Genomic DNA, 18,880 nt, shown 5'->3' with positions numbered 1-18,880 from the left:
CACTGTACGCACTTTTGAAACCCCTTAACTTCGCATGAGGCTGTATCTTCCTTACCTTACTCTTGCAAATAGTTTGCTGTGATTCATGCTAATGGGTGGTCATTTAACCTTGGCAGTATCTTTGTGATGGGACAAGGTGGTACTAGTTTTGTATGCCACAGGGAGCCTGATCCTGCTTGTTTGGAGGACACAAGCTTTTCCCCTCTCTCTGAAATAGGAGGAGGGATTTGGGTGCATGAGCTTTGCTGGATGGGGCCTTGGCCAGATGGCTGAGAGACGTGGTGGGAATGAGAAGGTGGGATAAAAAGAGAGGAACTATTTCAGAAAGTGACTTGGGGCTTGAACATTTGCAAAATGGCTCTTTGCTGATATCCTTGCAGCGCTGGCAGCAGTGGGAAGGAGCTGTCAGGAAAGCTATGCCAGGTCAGCCTTTCCATTTTGTTTCAGGCAGGCTTGTTTGCGAAATATATTGAAATCATTCTGGGAGAGCGGAAAAGCTGAAAAATAAAAGAAAGATCTAATCAGGCTTGCCTTCTTTGGGGGTTGGGGGGAGGCTGGGCCTCTCGTGATGCATCCTTCAGAGTCTGTGAACATTCAAAGCAATCTCTTTCTCTTCTCCCCTCGTCCCTTTCCTCCCTCTTTCTCCTTGTCCATGTAAAGCAGAGGCTGACCATGTGGAACCGGCACTCGCCGACGAGGATGAGAGCCTGGCAATAGCAGAGCCGGGTGGCATCAGCATCGCCGCAGGCGGGACAGACCCCGACTTGTTAACCTGTGGACAGTGTCAGATGAACTTCCCGCTGGGAGACATCTTGGTTTTTATAGAGCACAAGAGAAAACAGTGCAATGGCACTGGTGGTGCCTGCTATGAAAAGAGCATGGATAAGAGCAGCCCTCCCCCCTCCTCACGCGCCGAGCTCAGGAAAGTGTCAGAGCCAGTGGAAATCGGGATCCAAGTCACACCCGATGAAGAAGACCGTCTTCTCACGCCTACAAAAGGAATTTGCCCCAAGCAGGAGAACATTGCAGGTACAGCATGTTTTACACTCAATCAACTGCCTAGGTAATCTTTTAAGGAGAGCCCTCTAGAAAGTGCCATGAAACAGAGGCTTCAGTCACAGGTCTTTATAGGAGCCATCAGTCTGGAGGATCCTCATGGCTCTTCAGGGCTTAGCAGGGCTGTCCATCCCACATGTAAATCCATGTAGCTATCTGTGCAGGGCCAGCTCCTGGAGAAAGCGGCCTTTCAGTCCCCCAGGAGGGCCAAGGGGCAGCCTGTACATGTAGGAAAAAGCAGAAGGTTTGGGTCAGAAACCATTTCAGGAGCATCCTTAAGCAGGTTGCAGTGGTGGAGGGATAGGGGACTTTAGTAAAATGCTCAGTTCAGTCCAGTTCAGATACCCTTTGTCACATGCAGACCTACTGGGAAGGACCAAATCCTGATCCCACTGACGTCAGTGGAAAAATCTTCTTCCAACTGACTGCAGTGGAAAGAAGGTTTGGTTGTGTGGGCTAAAGCTGGGGTTAAGTCCTTGCTTGTTCCTTCTGCTGGGACAGATGTCAGCTTCCTGGTCTGCATTACTTCCTGGGCCACCTCTCCTGGGTCTCTGCAGGTGGCTGGAGTCGGGTGGGCGACACCTGCATTCACGTGCGTGCCTCAAATGGGTCTTTTGAATGAGGAGACAAGAGCACGGGCTGGCCTGGGTAAAGCAAATTGCAGGCATTTCTAAAATTCTCCTACGTGGTGCAGTTCACATTTACTCAGCGGACCTCCCGGCTCAGAGGTGGGCAGGTGGGCAATGGTATCTGCCTGGGCGAGCTGCTGTGCAGCGGTTCCTGCAGAGCGCCTGGCATGGGGCCGCTTCCGCTGTGCAGGGCGTTTCTCCCCTCTGCAGCGGCATGTTCCTCTGCAGCAGTGAAAGGAAGGCTCTGCTCCGTGCTAGTGAGTGGGGGTTTTATGTTACACAGCAGGGTCTCCCCTCAAACAGGCCTTTTTTGTTCAAATCGACTGTATCCCATACAGGAGACCAGTAGCAATTTGTCTTTGCTGCCACTGTCCTGATTTCTCTAGGAACTGTCCTATGGGATTAGATCTGACAGTCTAGGATCCTGCCTGTAGTAGGGATGTCCCCATGACAGGATGCCCAGAAGACCTGTAAGAAGCTGCTGTCCTTACAGTTGAAGCTTTAGAGAGTCCTGCTTTTAGCATTGGAGGTCTCTGAGTCAGTCCCCAGCACCTCTGATGGGCTTGGCCATCATATAAGTGAGGATGCGAACTTTGAACTGCTGCAGTCTTCAAATCTCCAGGTGATCTGCCTCTTAGGAGAGGGCATATGCCACTCATTGACTACTGTGTTGTCTTCTAGGAATCCTTTTTTGGGTGCAGTCACCATCTTGGCAGGGGGCAGCCGGTAGCTTTGGGGGCAGCCTGTGCTCTAGTGTTGTATGCAACCCTGCTGTAAGGCCTGACCCTGTCATTTCCTCATCCTTTTTCAGCTTTCCCCATCCCTTTGCAGTTGTGAATGCATTTCTTGGCAGAGATGACTACCTCATGGGGTAGCAGCTCTGAGGGCTAGATTTCCTTCCCATTTGGTGGGAGCAGAGAAATATTAAAGACCTTCTCGGCCAGTCTGCTGAAGGTCTCCTGGATGGTGCTGAGCACTGTCAATAGCTGTTGATCTCTGTGCGAGCTGATGGTGCTCAGCCCCTTGCAGAAAGTGCCCAGTGCTTAGTAAGGTTGGTCCAGGAGACCTATGCTATAGTTGTAGTCCAGATCTTATCTTTTACTAATCTGTACCCAAGGTCAGTCTGTAAATACCTCAACTGCCGTACCAAGCCCACAGGGTGCTGTCCCATCCCGGCATCTGGGGGTCAGCATCGATATAACAAATGCAGAAAATCTGCTGAGGGAAGGGGTGAAGGGGATGTTCACATGTGGAAAAAGCATAGAAAAAAAAAATTAAAAGCCAATCTGGAGCACCTAATCTCTTTCAGACTCAACTGAATATCAAATGAAACTATGTCGGAAAGATTTTGAATCAAGAGAAATAAAAGGGTTTATCATTTGATTGGCATTTTCTCAGCAGTGCACAGAGATAGGGACATCCACTAAATAGTGCAGTAATAATGCTTTCTCAATTAGGAGCCCAGCTCCGAGATAAAAAGGTGCAGTGTCCTTCCATATTTTTTTTAATAGCAGCGGATAGTTTTCAATAGTAGGATAAAAGCCTCACATTACAGCCATGGAGGGTAGCCATGAAAAACCCACAGAAGTCATTCACTGGAAAGGCTTTAGTGGGATATACCAAACCCCTTATTTATATTTCAATAGAAAGGCTTTCTGCATTAGCCAAGAAAATCAGAATCTGCATTTAACATTAAAGGTATTTCCCAGTGAGCGGCTGTAGAGCATTGTTGTTAGATTTGTTAAAAAAAGAGACTAAATACGATTTCATAAAAGGGAAACTTAATCTCTAAGGCAGCTTTCTCCCACCCCGCCACCCCCTCTCTTTATTTTTTTTTTTTTTTGGTAATAATGCAACAGCCTACAGTATTTTTACTTTATATGTGACGAAAGATATTCTTAGCCTTTCTGTACTGCGACAGGAAGAATGAATTTCTTTATTCCACCAAGAAATATGTAAAATAATCCCTTAGAAGTATGGGGAGATATGTTTGTTCAAAGCATTTAAAATGTTATTTTAATCAAAGGCACAAAACACTCTACATGCTGTGTCAGCTAAAGGAGACCATTACATTTTAACAGCAAATCATGCTCTTTTTTTTCCCCCTCCTAGCCAGCACCCGCCCCACTCTGAAACTAACTTTTTTTTTATTAAATAAAAAGACGAAAAAGATTAAAGAATAAAAAAAATTCAGTGGCTCAAATGTATAAAGTAATTTAATATGGTGGAAGCATTAATTATTTTAGCTTAATTGAATTCTGAGGACTGCAGTAGTTGCATTTTTGTAGACAAGCTCTGTTTATTATTTCTTTGTGTAGATTAACAGTAAAGGAAACATAGATAACTTTCAGTTATTTATTGTAAAATAAATGTGTCAATTCATGTGTAAAGCAAGCTGTTCAAAGATAATTGAGTCTTTATATTTGAAGAGGGAAGCCAGAAATCACCCACTCGCCACTCGGGCTCCCTGAAATATGCTGCCACCGCTGCTGCCCTCAAATAGGTTTCAGCTCCTCTCCTTGATCTTGTGTTATTTTTGTAGACCTTCTTATTTGGTCGAAATTATTTGTGTGGCCTTCTGTGGTGTGACTAAGCTGCCAAACCTTACAGCTTCCCATGGCTGAGTGCAGTGAGGGTACATCAGGTGCTGAGGTTGGCTCTGCCATTGCACCCCTCTTCCCTCTGGCTGTGAGGAGGTGGGGAGCATTCACTCTGGTGCAGGCTGCACTGCAGTACTGAGGTCTTTCCTCCTCTCTTCCTTTTTACCTTTCTTTCTTTCTTTCTTTCTTTCTTTCTTTCTTTTTTCTTTCTTTTTTCTTTCTTTCTTTTTTCTCTTTCTTTATTTTTTCTTTCTTTCTTTCTTTCTTTCTTTCTTTCTTTCTTTCTTTCTTTCTTTCTTTCTTTCTTTCTTTCTTTCTTTCTTTCTTTCTTTCTTTCTTTCTTTCTTTCTTTCTTTCTTTCTTTCTTTCTTTCTTTCTTTCTTTCCTTCTTTCTTTCTTTCCTTCTTTCTTTCTTTCCTTCTTTCTTTCTTTCCTTCTTTCTTTCTTTCCTTCTTTCTTTCTTTCCTTCTTTCTTTCTTTCCTTCTTTCCTTCTTTCTTTCTTTTTTCTCTTTCTTTCTTTCCTTCTTTCTTGGTAACTCTGCTTGCTCTGGTCACTGAATGCCTCCTGACCACACAACAGACCTTGTGCCGCTTGGAGGGAGACAGGTAATGTTCAGGAGTCTGCAAGAATTTGCATACACACAGTGCAAATCTCCAACTGACATTTCTAGGTATCAGTAGAGACAAAGGCAACTTTATCTCCACAGTCAGCCTTTAAGGACCTTCTGATAATGAAATCTGTCATTTTTCCTGACTGGTAACTTGCAAATCCAAGCTTTTCAAGGTGCTTTCATTTAGTTATCACTGTCCGTAAGGTGCGTGGTAACATGTTAGCTGGCACTTGGAGGACGTGACCTGCTTAGGAGCAGTCTGTCCTGTGAAGTTGTTTTGTTTTGTTTTTTTTTTTTTTCCAAATTGGCTGACCTGTTTGAAAATCAGTTCTGCCTCTTGTACAGAGGGTGTGATAGTATCAAACAGATGTACCAGATTGTCGCACAGCAAAACACAGCCAGGCCAATGAGTTGGCTAGGAGTTATCAGTCACTGCTTCTTTCACTTTACCGCTGGCAGATATTTTGGAAAAAATTAGACCACTGTTTTATTTTATACCTCTGTCTTTCATATTTATCAGATCTTGGGCATAACTAGGTGACCTGTCCTGGCTGAAGAAGGCCCCAGGGCGGTGGCTCCTGCTGTCCTTTAATGGTATCTCCTGTCCTCCTCATGGTGCTGCTGGGCTTGCGGGCCACCAAGCTGTTTAGCAGGACTCTCTGAAACAATCCAGATTAAAGAAAAACTACTGAACAGCTTGTTTTTAATTCTGGATGGTTTCAGAAAACCCCAGCAGAGAGGAGGGAGACTCTGTGGGGCAGGCACCTCTTGGACCAGACCTTCTCCAGCTTCACTGGCTGGTCTGCACATTTGGGGTAGCATACCCTTGCAGACAGGTAACCACACCAGCAGCAGAAGTTCATTAAGACAGTGTAGTTAATTTCTGCAAAGATGGTGCCAGGGAAGAGGAGGGGGTTGATCTGAATTCCTTATTCATCCCATCCCAGCCGCCAGTGCTGGGCTCTATATATTATGTACTTGAACTAGATGTGCATCGTGAAAAAAGGCTCCCTGTCAGAGGTAGGATTTAACTGCAACCCCTGCTCCATGAATGTTCATTTCAGGCTTTTGAATGGTAAAACTGCCAGTGAGAGAAACTAAATAACTCGTATGTGCTGGAAGCCAGAGATAAACACCGCTGCAGGTTGCCATGAAATAGGCTATTTGATATATTTAGAATTGTTATTTTTCTCCAAATTAAGATTAGTTAAATCCATGTGTGTTGTGTGAGTGATTGTTAACTCAATGACATGGATTATCCTTTTTTCAAATCATGACAGCTAATTATTATTGCTGTCTACCCTGAGACATTCACTTACAATGTACCATTATGGACCCGCGCACCCATATTAACTGTAGGACTCAGACAGCCATCGTGATGCCTTCACACGTGAGGGGAGGAAAACATGAACTGAAACAACCCGAGGCCTGTGGCAGCGATGTTGGGCAGGTTGGGGAGCGGTGTCCTGAGCAGCAAGGAGCTGGTACGGAGCTTGGGGCCATCCCCCTTCCCAGGCCGCCGTGGCACATCCCCAGGGCAGTGGGTCTCACAGGAGTGACTTGTTTAAGGCAGGCCAGGAAAAACATGGTGTGAAGAGGCTTCCAGAAGTGTGTAGTAACAGTGCCCGAGAAACTTGAGTTGCAGCTGCAATCCTTTTCGTGAGGCTTTTCCAGGCTTGCTTCTTCCCTCACGTCTGCCAGGCTTTCCCTGAGCACAGAGGAGTTACCAGGCCTCCTCCTCCTCCTCCTCTGCTGCTTCATCAAGTATTTAGCAATGTGTTTTGCTAATCGGTGTTGTGGAGGGGACACACACCCCCCCCCACCCCCTACCCCCGCGAGTGCCAGCTGCCGCTCCCCTGGGAGCTGGGTTAAGGAGCAAGCCTCCTGCCCCTGGGGACCTCACCGAGGGCCTGACTTGGGTCGTGAGGAGAAAACCAAACCGGGTGATCTCACCCAGAGCCCTGCTGGCACCTGGAGCAGGGCAGGGGGGATGTCGAGGGAGCCTGGCTCTCCTCTGGGGACAGGACATCCCCTGCCCATGGCTGAGGCCTGTGGTGGCAGCTGCCCTCCCCTGGTTCACTGTGGCTTCAAGCATGACAAGGGGCTGATGAAATACTGAGGGCTTAAAGTTTTAAGGCTGCCGGTGAGGCCAGGTGGAGACCAGTGTGGGGGTCTCCAGGGGACATGATCTCCCACTTCGGGGGATCCTAAGAAGGAGTGGTGTGGAGGGTGCCCAGGGGTGGCTTGGCAGCCGCCTGTTGTCAGCGTGCCCCTGCAGCTTGGCAGGGAGGGATGGCAGGGCTGCGGCTGTGTCTCCCGCCAAGGCAGCGGTAAGCACCCTGCTAATCCTGGCGGGAGTTAAAGGTGAGAAACCTGCCGATTACAAAACATTTTCTTTCCCTTGCTTGAACTCCACCACACCCATGTGGCCCAGCTCCAGTGCCCTCTGCTCAGCCCCAGCCCAGGGGCCACCGGCTGCCCTCTCCCTGCCACCATCTCAGCTCACCCCCAGCCGTGTCCTGCCCAGGATCTGACATTGCCAGGCACCGAGGCTCTACCAGTGTCAACTATGAAATGAAAAAAACCCAAGCTAAAAACACCGCTGAAGAATATTATGCCCTTGATCCTCCCTGCCGGTTTTAGCTTTTTGTTTTGTTCCTTTTACCATCCTGTTTTTCAAAGTTATGTTCAGCACCCTGTGTGCGGTTAGGAACCCCGCCAGGCGGGGAAGGCAGGTGTCGGTGCTGGAGGGGCAGCATCACCCCGCTCTGCCCCATTTCCACCTGGGGTAACTCTCCTGAAACTGGCCGTGCCATGCCGGATTGATTGGGCGGCACAAGCGGGGACCTGCCCCTGAATGCACAGGGCACTGAACTGCAAAATGGGAGCTCTCTGCTGTTATTTTGTCTCTCTCTAATCTCTCTTAGTTATAGTCATCTTTGGTTTTATGTGTGACAATGCTAGGTAAAACCTTTTTGGCAGAAGTGCCGTTTTGCAGGCTGATGAGAGGGGATTTAAGGTGGTTGTTCAGTGCATGTGGCCATGTTGCTCTGGGGTGGATGTGCATCGGGAGTCACTCTTTAAGAGCAAAACTTGCTTGCTTGCACTGGCTAGGCACTTCTCTTACCCTCTTTTAATTCAGTGGAAGGACTCTGGACTTACTCAGAGGTACAGCTTGGTAAAAATGTCACCCAACAAAGTGGTTTTTTGTCTTTATTTAGTCCCTCTTGTGAAATTACTTGGACCATGTGTGGAAGACCAGAAACCATCTGTGTATCTCCGATTACTGTTAGCATGGAAAGATTGGTAGAGTTTTTAGGCAACACTAATGATACATGATGAAAAGGCACTGGTCAGCCAGTCATTACTTCTTTTTCTTAACAACTTTGCAAGCAGCTGTTAGGAGCAAAGTAAAAATAGTGCCCAACCATCCTACAGACTGCTTTGGCATTTGTCTGGATGTGACTAATAGCAATGGGCTTGTGCTCAGTGGAGTATTGACTGCAAGAAAGGAGTCTGTGTGCATTCGCAGGGGAATTTTGCGCTGGGATGTAGCCGAAGGAGAGCCAGTTGCGTGCAAGTATTACAAAAGAGAAAAGCACCCATATAGACAGAAAAAGTTGCTGTTCCTCTCTGATGGTGAATAAATACATAAAGGCACAGAAATTGTTGCTTTGCTTCAGCAGGACAGAAGTGCTGCTATAGCATGAGGCTGCCTCCTCCCTTCATGTCTTTTCCATATATTGTTTTTCTTTTTCAGCCCGTGTTTGAACTGTGCTGCCTATACACACAGTGACCAAATCGGCTGTGACCTAAAGGTTGAACCTTTCTAGGTTTTTTTGGAGATTGGAACATTTTTCTATCATAACTGGAGAAAAAAACCCCTGTGAAGTAATCATACTTTTTGTACAAGAAAGGCTTGGATTTCTATGTCATGTCGCATAACTTCAAAGGGCATAGATTTGGGGCTGAGTTTCAGTGCTGGCTTTGGTGGCCAAGTGGGAAGATGGGAGCCCGGAGGGTGAGAAATAGAGGAGAGAGGCCAGGTACAGAAATAAAACTGTGTTTCTCAGCAGACAACCGTGGAAGCCTGGAGAAACTGGTTAGCTCCTGACTTGGGAGACACGCACACTCGCTCGGACAAGAGCATCTTTTTCAGCATGGTTCCTTCTCCCTGTTCCCTCCCACCCTCCAAATGGTAATTGGTGGGCTGTGCAGTAGAAATGTTATAAAAAAAAAAAAAAAGAAGAAAAAGTGGGTGGGTGGGGTATCTAGGGATTTGGTGTCTAAGCTCAGGAGTTAAGCCGGAAATCCCAGAGATGTAATGAAAACAAAACGGACTTTTCACTCGCGCTGTGGCATTCTGGCAGTGAGAACGCTTTCGTGAGCCAATGTTTTCATTGTAGGTTTTCTCGAGAGAAGTAGTGGAAACGAATCGTTAACCCCTTAACAGGAATGAATGTGGTTGCTGCAGCCGGGAGAGCCGTCTTGGCTCCTAGTTGCCATGTTGCAGAGCTTGGGGGTGTGTGTATGTTTGTGTGTAGTGGGGAAGGTGGGGTAGATACTGCTTGTAAGGAGTTTAATAATCTTAATAGCAGATGTGAAGTGGTTACTTAGCGGTTGTTGTTTTTTCCTCTTTGCATGTATGCCTTTGCAGAAAGATTTGAGCATGATCAGCATAAACCACGGTTAAGTCCAACAGCTCTTAAACTTGCTCTTTCTTCTGGTGTTTGGTAGCGTATTTCTTGAGCGAGAAAACGGGGACACTGCTCTCCGGTCTCTCGGTAGGGTCATAAAAGCTGCAGATGGAAAAGACCTACCAAGTAGCAGATCCCTGTTTTCCTGGAAAGTGGAAGTACAGGATATGTGTGTGTCGCAGTCATGTTAAGCATATAGCTTTAAATGTCCAGCAGCCTTGGACAGCATTCAGCATTACAGGAGTAAGCCCCTTCATCAAAAACAAAAGAGTCTAGGGAGGAAGGGAGGTAGGAGTGATTAATCTAATTTACCTTAACAGCCACTTTCGGTGAAGAGATTGTGTATCCCTGTCCTCCATGCTCTGATCAGGCTGCATTTTATTTTGATATTTTATTTCACCTTTTGATCATGGCTGGCACTTACCATATTTCTCTCTCCACTCTCTCATTAGGCTATTTTATCTGCATGTATTCTTGCAAGCGGTATAGAGCATCAGCCCTCTGCTCTAGCTAAAGAGTATCTCATCTACCCTTTAGCATCTCTGAAGAGCAATTAAAGTCATTATATACCTTCTTCCAGCTGCCCTAGATCCTCTGGTCCAGCCCTGGCATGCAGGTTTGGGACTCTTGGTGCTGTGCAGACTTTGGACATAATTGCATAGCTGCTGCAAGGGGCTGTGTCCCTGCAGCTGACCTAGCTCAGCACGTCTGGCTTCTGAATAGATGTTTGCCTTCTTTCTTCCCACTTTGACAGCTCCCCCCTCCGCACTCCAGCCCCTCACTCTGCCCCAGCCCACTCCTTGTCTGCTTACTCTGGGAAAGCACTGCGGCGGCAAGGTATTTGTGGCTGAAACTGCCTTAGCAATGAGCAGAGGCTGAGGAGAGCGTTGGTTCTCCCGCACCCCCCTGTTTGAAGAGGGGAAAAATAGGAAAAGAAAGAGATGCTGCTGAATAAATGATGGTTCTACATGTTTTTTTATACTATGCTGCTTTCATAATGGTCATTTAAACAAGGTGGAGTGCTGGGGGAGGAGAGAACAAGACGAGATGGCAGACAGGGATTAAACAGTCTTCTTATAAGACATTTACTATTTTGAGAGTCTAACCTGTAGCCAGCTAATGTAACTGTAAAAGTTTCCTTTGAATTATTGGCAAGGCACCCTGAAGTCTTCTATTACAGCTGATGTACTTGTGTGCAGGCAAAATCCAGATTTGAATTTAGCACCTACTTGTTTTATTTTCTTTATTAAACAACTCCTGGCTCATTTTTTCCTTTCAATACTTGCTTTTCGTTTCCCGTTTTCTAGAGTGCCTTATTACTAGCTCATAAAAAGAGTTAGAAACTGAAGGGAAGTTTCCTGAGCAAGAAGGAATTTTTTTTTGGCCTTTTTTTTTTTTCCCCTTCCCCCTATGGCTTGGCCTGGAGCCAACCTGTCTTTCAACAAGTAGAGAGCCATTCCAAGTTGAAATTTATAGAGCAGAGTCCAGGTTCAAGGGCTGAAGCCCGCCAACAGCTCCAGCCTCTTTGTTACTGATTAATTCTGCAAGCGGTTCAGCTGGTTTGCTCACTTCTACCTGCTCTTCACAGCACTGCCGTGCTTCTGAGCCGGCTGCCACTGCTTTCCCCCTCCCCTGTTTTTCAGCAGCACCTTCACCCCTCACTGTACAGCATCCCCCCGCAAATTCATTTTAACCCCATGCAGCCCAAGCTGCACTTAGTTGGCTTTACTGCAAAGTTAAAAACAAAAATCTTTGCCCTCCACTTAACACACACACACACACACACACACCCTTTTCTTACAGCTAATTTTAAATGTCTGGAGCTTCCCATTTCAGTTCAGCTCATATTAATGATTGCTTCTTGGCATCATTTGGAACCCAAGTTCCCAGGTTTTAATTAGTTTACTCAAACGCACGCAGCGGGGCAAAATAGTTTCTTTCAGCTTTACCTGCAAAGGATGTTTCCTGTCTCAGTGAGGGGGGTTTCCCTTGCGGAGGGATTTGAAAGGCAGAAGTTTTCAAGTGGTCTCAATATGGGGCCCCACAAGAGTGAGTGTGGGAGGTGAGGGGGAGAAAGAGCAGGAAGAAAAAAAGGAGAAAAAAAACCCCCAACCCCAAAAGAGAGTTTGGGAAAGTACCTTGAAATGAGGATGGTCCCAGTCCTGCAACAAACTGGATGTTAAAGCATCATCTTATTGACGTCAATGGGGGTTTTGCCACTGGCTTTAGCGAAGGCAGGATTGCATCCTTAGCCTGCACCAAGCTGTAGGTATGCCAACGGTCCTTTTGCAGTCAGCAGGATTACTGATGTGCAGAAAGTTGAGTATGTCTGTAAGTGTCGGCAGGATTAAGATCTGTGCTGGTATTTTCAGACCCAAGTGAAATGCATGTGGGAGGTTTTTAAAGAAGAAAGTGCATGGGGTTTTAAAAAACGGAGAGTATAGCCAAGGCTGCCATTTTTAAGTGCCTTGGGGAAAAACCTGGATTGCTATTAAAAATATCGGAGAACTAATGTGTTACTAATTGTGACACAATTAACTTCTTAAATGTATTTGATTCCAAGTCTCAAGAAAATAAAAGATGGGGATGTATAACTAGAAATTTGGTCCTGTGTTTCAGTTAAAACATTTCTTTTTATTAACTAGAAATAAAAGCAAGCCTAGAGGTTCACTTTACTGTGCATCTTGGTTACTCTGCTACTAGAAGTCTACTTTTGAGTAGGTTGTTTAAAGAATTAAAAAAAGGCAACAACAAAGAAAAGAAGCTCAAACCCAGTAGCTGTCTGAGACCCCTATATGTGGCTTTACCACAAAGCTCTTAAATTCTTGTTTAAACATTTCTCCAGAGCTGTTACTCAGGAAATAAAAATGTGTGCTGTTTGTCTATAGCAGATTAAAAGTTTACCTTTAATGTGACAGCTTCTCAAATCTAGCGTAGGAAACATGCCTGTGTTTTATGGTATTATGAAACAGGTCTGGAGCAGAAACAATCTATTTAACTAAGAGAGAATGAGATAGAATTTGTGGGTTTCTTTCTTTGTTTATAATCAGAAACCTTTCCTGCGCCTGTCTCTAAAACTTTCATGCATACAAGTGGCCAGCACATGTAAAACACACTTTGAAATTTAACAGTAAACCTTAAAAGAATCTTAAGTTCAGAAAAATGGATCTTTTTTTTTTTAGTCTATGTAATGATCTGGCAGAGGAAACTAAAGTTGTTTTTTTTCCTCCAAAACATTCGTAATTTCAGCAGTAGAAAACTGAAGCACACCCGAGCTCAGAGAAAGCTCTCTCACATCTGCCTTCGCCTGTGTGCTGATTCCCTGGGGTCCCATTTATAACAATCTAACAAGATAGAATCTGCCTTTGAGTATCAGTAAATATGGCTAAAGATTACAAAACTGTACTTATAATTGTTCAAGACTAAAAGGCAGAATACAATGGTTGATTAATGTTTATGGTAGAGGGCCTTTTTGCAGAAAGACGTTAAAATCAGTAACCCTCAAAACCCCCTAAAAAGCCCCTGAGCCCCCACTCCAGCCTCCTCGGGCTCCACTGAAGGATGCTATCCTCATTGTGCAAAGTTCATCATTTAAGATGGTGCACTTTATTTTTCATGTTGAAGCTGATTGAGGATACCCCATCGGAGCTGTTTCTTGAAGGGGATGCACAAGCTAGCTCTCTGTTAGCAGTGCTAGGTGCACAGGGGCAAAGGACATCTTTGCTGGACACCAGCAACACCCATCCTTCAGGTCAGGGTGCTTTTGGCAATGCATCGACTTGGACTGGCCTCACCCTAACCACGTCTGCTCTGTGGGTGACGAAAAACACCCTCAGCCCTCAATGCTCCCTATCCATCAATTAACTTTCATTAGACATATTTAAGCAGGGGGAGGTTATGGGTGCAGCGGCGTCTGTCAGCGACCCCTAGCAAATGCACCTGCATGTTTTGGAAGGGCTGATGAGCTGAAGTGATGAGGTCTCGGTTAGTGCAGGAGCCTTGGGGCTGCTCAGGCTAGGGTTTGTGCTGGGCGACCGGCAGCTTGCAGCAGGCATTACCTAGGTGGGGTGCTGCACCGGTTGCCCTCAATCACTCTGTGGGGAGCTTGGGAACTCCTGTTGTCTTGGCTGTTGGGAGGCTTCCTTGCAGTCTGGAAAGGTTTATTTTTTTGAGAAATAGTGAGTGGAGAATGCGATACCAATAGATGTTTCTCTTTCATTAGCTCTTTTAAGATGCTTATTTAAATGTGTTTGCTTTGCTTTTCAAATGGTAAATGTCAGTGTTTCAGGTATCACTGTTAAAAAAAAATAAAAAAATTTAAAAATACATCTTTGAACAAGCCCAGGCCAGGACTTTGTTAAAATGCTGATCTAGAAATGGCAAAGGTGACTGGACATGCAGGAAGGATGGAAGATGTGGGGAAGAGTCGGTGCTAGTTTACATTCCAGGCTGGTCCCTCTTGGAGGCTCCTGCCAGGGCAGAGCCCAGAGCAGGTCCTGCAGGGGGGAGAGCTGTGGCCAGCAAGCGGGACTGGGTGCTGGCAAGGGTGCTCAGGGAATGTGCTGAACTGGTGGCTGTGACTTTTGCAGTGAAAAACCCATGTTTTGGGGAACAGGGTAAGGGCACAGAGAGAAAACCTGGAAGGCCTGATGTGTGTACGCTCCAGCGGAGTTTGTTTCTTACCGAGGAAACTGTGGCCTTCGAGGTGAGACACTAACTGGGGTGTGCAGAGCACTGTGCTAGCAGAAATACCACCCCAGCATGCCATCACGGGAGAACCCTGGCACTCCTAAAATCACGCTTGAATAGTTCTGTTTCCCACCCTTGCGTCCCTACAGTTCTCCCAGCCATGGCTGTGTGATGGCAGTGCTGAGCAGAGCCTAAACCTCATCCCCTGTAACCCTTCTCTGGGGCAGGTCTTCGTGGTTTGCTGGGTAAAACGCAGGAGAACATCAGCCTTTTCTCCAGTCCTGCAGTCCCACCTTTGTTCCTGGGAGTGGAGCAGATCCAGGAATTTTTAGTGCTCCTTTCTGTTGGTTTTAACCCTCCCATCTCTTTGCCAGCACCAGCTTTAAATCACCACCCACAGGAGATGTGCAGATAGCCACTCTCATTTCTTGGATAAGGCAGAAAAGGTGTGAATGGCGTGATTTTCCAAAGTGTCTGCCTGCATCTGGTGGGGGCTCAGGGTAGCCTGCTGTGCTCAGCACCCCTCTGGATGGTACCACAAGTGCTGCCATCCAGAGTGACAGCAGGGAGCAGGAGATGGCAGCAGGGGTATTGCCGGGAGACCCTGCCCTCTGGGTTCACTGCTCATAGCCCCTATCCTTCTGTGTATGCATTGGTATTTTTGAAGAAGCCCAAATCCCCCCGGGTCTCCCATGCTGTTAGCATGTTCCCCCCTCTCCAACTCTTTGGCAAAACGGTTGGACTGAAAAAATATGAAATCACAGGCAGAGCGCCGGGGAGGGCACCAATCTCACCCATTCCCTCTCGCAGCCTGCACACTGCTGGTGAGGAAGGCAGGCTTCGTGCCACTTCCCAGAGCCTGGGCAGCATTGCCGCCGTGGGCATGGTGCCAGAAGATGGCTTCTGCCTCATAATTGAATAAGGATCTAAGGAAATTTCACTTGAGAGCATACGATAGGGTCCTTCCTTGCATGGGGAGATGGGGTCCCCGGAGCTGGGTGCCTCAGGCGAGAACCTGTCTGAGTTTGGCTGGGTCGGGTAAGTCTGGGTACACTCACCTCCACTGTGGCTGTTGGTCCCAAGAGGAGCAGGGACTCCTCCATGCTGCATCTCCGCAACTGGGGTGCCGAGGAAGAGGAGGAGGCAGGGGGGAAAAGAGGGGTGGGGGAGAGGAAAATAAAAGATCTGTGACAAAATCATGCGACACCCACGTAAATATTGTTTGTATGAATTGGGTCCTTCATCTTTTGTTAGCAGCAGCTTGTTAATTAACAGCAGATTAGTGCTGCTTTCTTCTGACACATGAATATATTTTGGGCTAGAAAATACTTGTACTCAATAAAACTGTGTGACTGAACAATTCAGAAAGTACCAGTGGAGCGCCGTAATGGATTCCCTTTTCATCCCCTCCCCCCCGCCTCCTCCTCCTCCTCCTGCTCTAAATGCAAGCAGATTTCTGCAGTCTAGTGCAGAAGAGACATGTTAAACACAGCTAAATAAATCATGTTTACTCTTGGCGTTCTTGGTAGTGAAAAATCTGTTGGCTGTTTTTACTTCCTTATTTCTCAGCATTTGCTTCCTACCTGTTTTTGAGCTTGTGCCCAGAAATAGTAGTTTTGTCAAACGAGTGGATTATGCCAACCAGCAGTTCCCTCTGCCAAGGAAGCTGCTGGATTGCAAAACCCGGTGACTTCTTTCTTACAGTGACACTGAGATTCTCCCCCTTCTTCCCCCCTCCCAGTACTATAATATAAAAGAAAAGTATTAAAATCTGGAGAAGGAGAAGATGTAACCAGATCCTAGCAGTTTAAAACCCCAGATTAAGGAAAGTTGAACTTCTGTTCCAGAAGCCCTCCTTTCCTTGAAGCTGTTTGTGGAGGTAAAAGAGCTGGAGATAGCAATAATAGGAACCAGGCTTTTTCACTTTCTCATTATCATTCCTTGTCCCATTCCCCACCCCACCCCCACCCCCCCCCCCCCGCCCCCCCAGATGGGTGTGGGTTTTGTTTCAGTGTTGGGGTTTTTTTTCCCCTTTACAGAGAGCTTTGCAGCTGGGAGAAAGAGGTAACTAAGCCTTTATTTTAACCAAGTTGGCTCTTGAGCTCTGCTGTTGTGGGCAGCTGGCAAAGTCTGGTTTTGGGGCTGAATTCTGCCCCTGCCCCTGCTCTCCTGGGTGGCTTCATAAACTTCTTACTTGAGTGAAGGCTGCTGAAGGGGCTGAGCTCCTCTTTGCAAGGTAGGGTGAATGCAGATGTGACAAAGCTGTGCACAGCTATATGTTCATGTCTGTAGGTTTATGTGTATATATATGCAGCATATCTACTGTCATCGGCAGAGCTGTGTTGAGTGGAGGGGGGTGTAGCCCAAAAGGCTAATGTACCAAAACTATGTTTTGATGCAGTCCTGGATATTAAGCACTCCTCTTTGACCTCAGGTGGCAACTTTTCAGCCTGGACCGATCCTCCTCACTGCTGTTATCCCAGTTGTCAGTGATCCCAGATGTGACTGTAACATGGATTACGAGCCTGGTGGACTGTCCCTGTTTGGTTTTAAAATTAGAAAAAAGATCCTTTTTCCCATCAGAGCTTTGCATGTATTTACTCTTTGATCACATTGGAAGGGCCTTATCCTGTCTCCAGAGGAGCTTTAGTTCTGCTTTCAGTGGTAACAGGGATCTGGCCCATGCTGAATATTAGCATTTTAATGGCTTACTTAAAACCCCATTGCTGGTACACTCGCAGGGCTCCCAGCATGAGGAGAGTCCAGCTCCAGGGTTTTGCAGAGCGATGTTACAGGCTGCAATGCCTGCTGAAATAGAGGAGCGGGGATGGCCTATTTGTCATACATTATTAGTATTGTCAATAATAACATGCCTACAGAAGCCAAATTAATTCCTTCTTCCACTTTACTAAGTCCAAGAAATGCCAGATCAGTTTCAGAACAGGGGAAAAAATAAACAGAATCAAAGTTTGTATGTTATGATTCCTCTGAATTTCTGGTGGGAATACTCTACTATAGAAATGATATTTCCATAGAGGCATTGGCTGCCAGTTTGCTTAATTACATTAAATAGTGGTATAAACCTCGGCAGAACATAAACCTCTGTTACAGTCAGTCATTAGAATATTGAATCATAAGGAATAATGATACCAGTGCTAACGTGTTACAAGTCTTTATTATATTAGTGATTGAAGTGTTATTTAAAAAATAAGGTTTGTTGTAGCGGTTTAGGTGTGCATGCATATTTTCTCTGATCACCTATTAAGAGACTGAAGACTGGATTTGAATTTATTACAGGGAAATAAAAGGCTTGCTTAGAGGAAGAACTACTAGATGGCTCTTTATGATTTTACAGTTTGATTCTGCTTGTCCTTAAGGAAGGTTCATAACACTTACTTCAGAAATGCCATCTACATCTAGAAAATTAAGGTTAAAAGGACTTCTTTGTTGAAACTAATTACAGGCTAGTTCAGTTTCTTAGTTGGTGACATTTTAGAATTTTGCTTGTAATGCAAGAGGTTATAGAAAGATTTGGTTAGATTGATACACAGCAATAAGCTGCCGTTTGAGTATATTGACATTTTCATCAGAAACAAAACAAAACCCTGCTAGCCTTTATTTTACTGGGGTGATAGGTATGAATTTAATATTGTTTCTTCATCCTGACCATGGACGTTGGAAGGAATTATTTGCTTCATCTTGGTTTGTACAGTATCTCTGTTTTGTTACAATCTTTTTTTGTGTTTATTTGAATACACTTTCCTGGGTAATCAACTTCGGCTTTCATTTCAAGCAGGCCTGATAATAAAAAGCCCTTTATCTTATGGAGAAAGATGCTGTTCTGTACAAATGAATGGGTGAATCGGTAGTTATGGGGAAATCTGGTCCAGAAAAAATATACCTTAGAAAAAATGTCCTGTATGTAGAATGGTTCTTGGTTTCCTGTAGCTGGCTTTGCTCAGTTTTGTCATACTGAAAGGGGTAAGGTGTTTGTTTTATACCCTACTTGTGTATTACCTCTCCTGGTGCAGGGTTCAGTTATCCTGTCTAATTAGCACTTGTGACGGGCCAAATTCTGCTGGGATCCTAGTCTTTGGGTGAAACTTTTCATTGTGCTATTTAGCAGCAGGATTGGGCGCAGGTTTGCAACATGCTTCCTTGTGCAAATGAAACATTGGTTTATTAGTTCCCTGTTTTAACTTACATTATAGTGTGAACTAGATTGCCGGTTGCTGATTTATTTGTCCGCTTTCTTTTGTTATTTAAAAGCTAGTTAATTTTCTAGCCTCTTTTCCATTCAGAGAGTATTATTTACTCTGTTGTGCTGGTGTCCAGTAAATTGAGGACTGAAGCTTTAGATAGATCCTCAGGGTTCCCCTTGTTTGGTGGATTGTTTTTTGATTGCTCCAGTCATTTAATTTGACAGATTCAGTTATCAGACTTGGGCCTGCTTGTACACATGCAGCTGGATTGCTTTTCCCCTGAGAGATCCAAAATTCAAAAAGAATCATAATCTTAAAAACCTCTGTGTCTTGTGTCCCCGCCCTGCCCTAATCACTTGCCCTGCTTTGCTTGTTTAAGTTTGCTTGGTGTTGGT

The 18,880-nt window shown here is 45.6% G+C and overlaps 1 protein-coding gene across 5 annotated transcripts in view; it reads left to right on the top strand.

Annotated features, from left to right (window-relative positions):
• The window catches only part of BCL11B (BCL11 transcription factor B), a 96,976-nt gene that overhangs the window by 13,964 nt on the left and 64,132 nt on the right, over positions 1-18,880 (top strand). For 3 of the 5 annotated variants that reach the window (XM_056346656.1, XM_056346659.1, XM_056346657.1), the window contains exon 2: positions 664-1,029. In XM_056346656.1, coding sequence (XP_056202631.1) covers positions 664-1,029 — 366 coding nt within the window. Of the gene's footprint in view, positions 1-660; positions 1,030-18,880 lie in introns of all 5 variants that reach the window. The other 2 variants (XM_056346654.1, XM_056346658.1) reach the window with 1 other exon arrangement.

Source organism: Falco biarmicus, chromosome 7, assembly GCF_023638135.1.
Source record: "Falco biarmicus isolate bFalBia1 chromosome 7, bFalBia1.pri, whole genome shotgun sequence".
NCBI lineage: Eukaryota > Metazoa > Chordata > Aves > Falconiformes > Falconidae > Falco > Falco biarmicus.
The sequence above is the reverse complement of the archived record's forward strand: the minus strand, read 5'-3'. Positions and strand labels throughout refer to the sequence as shown.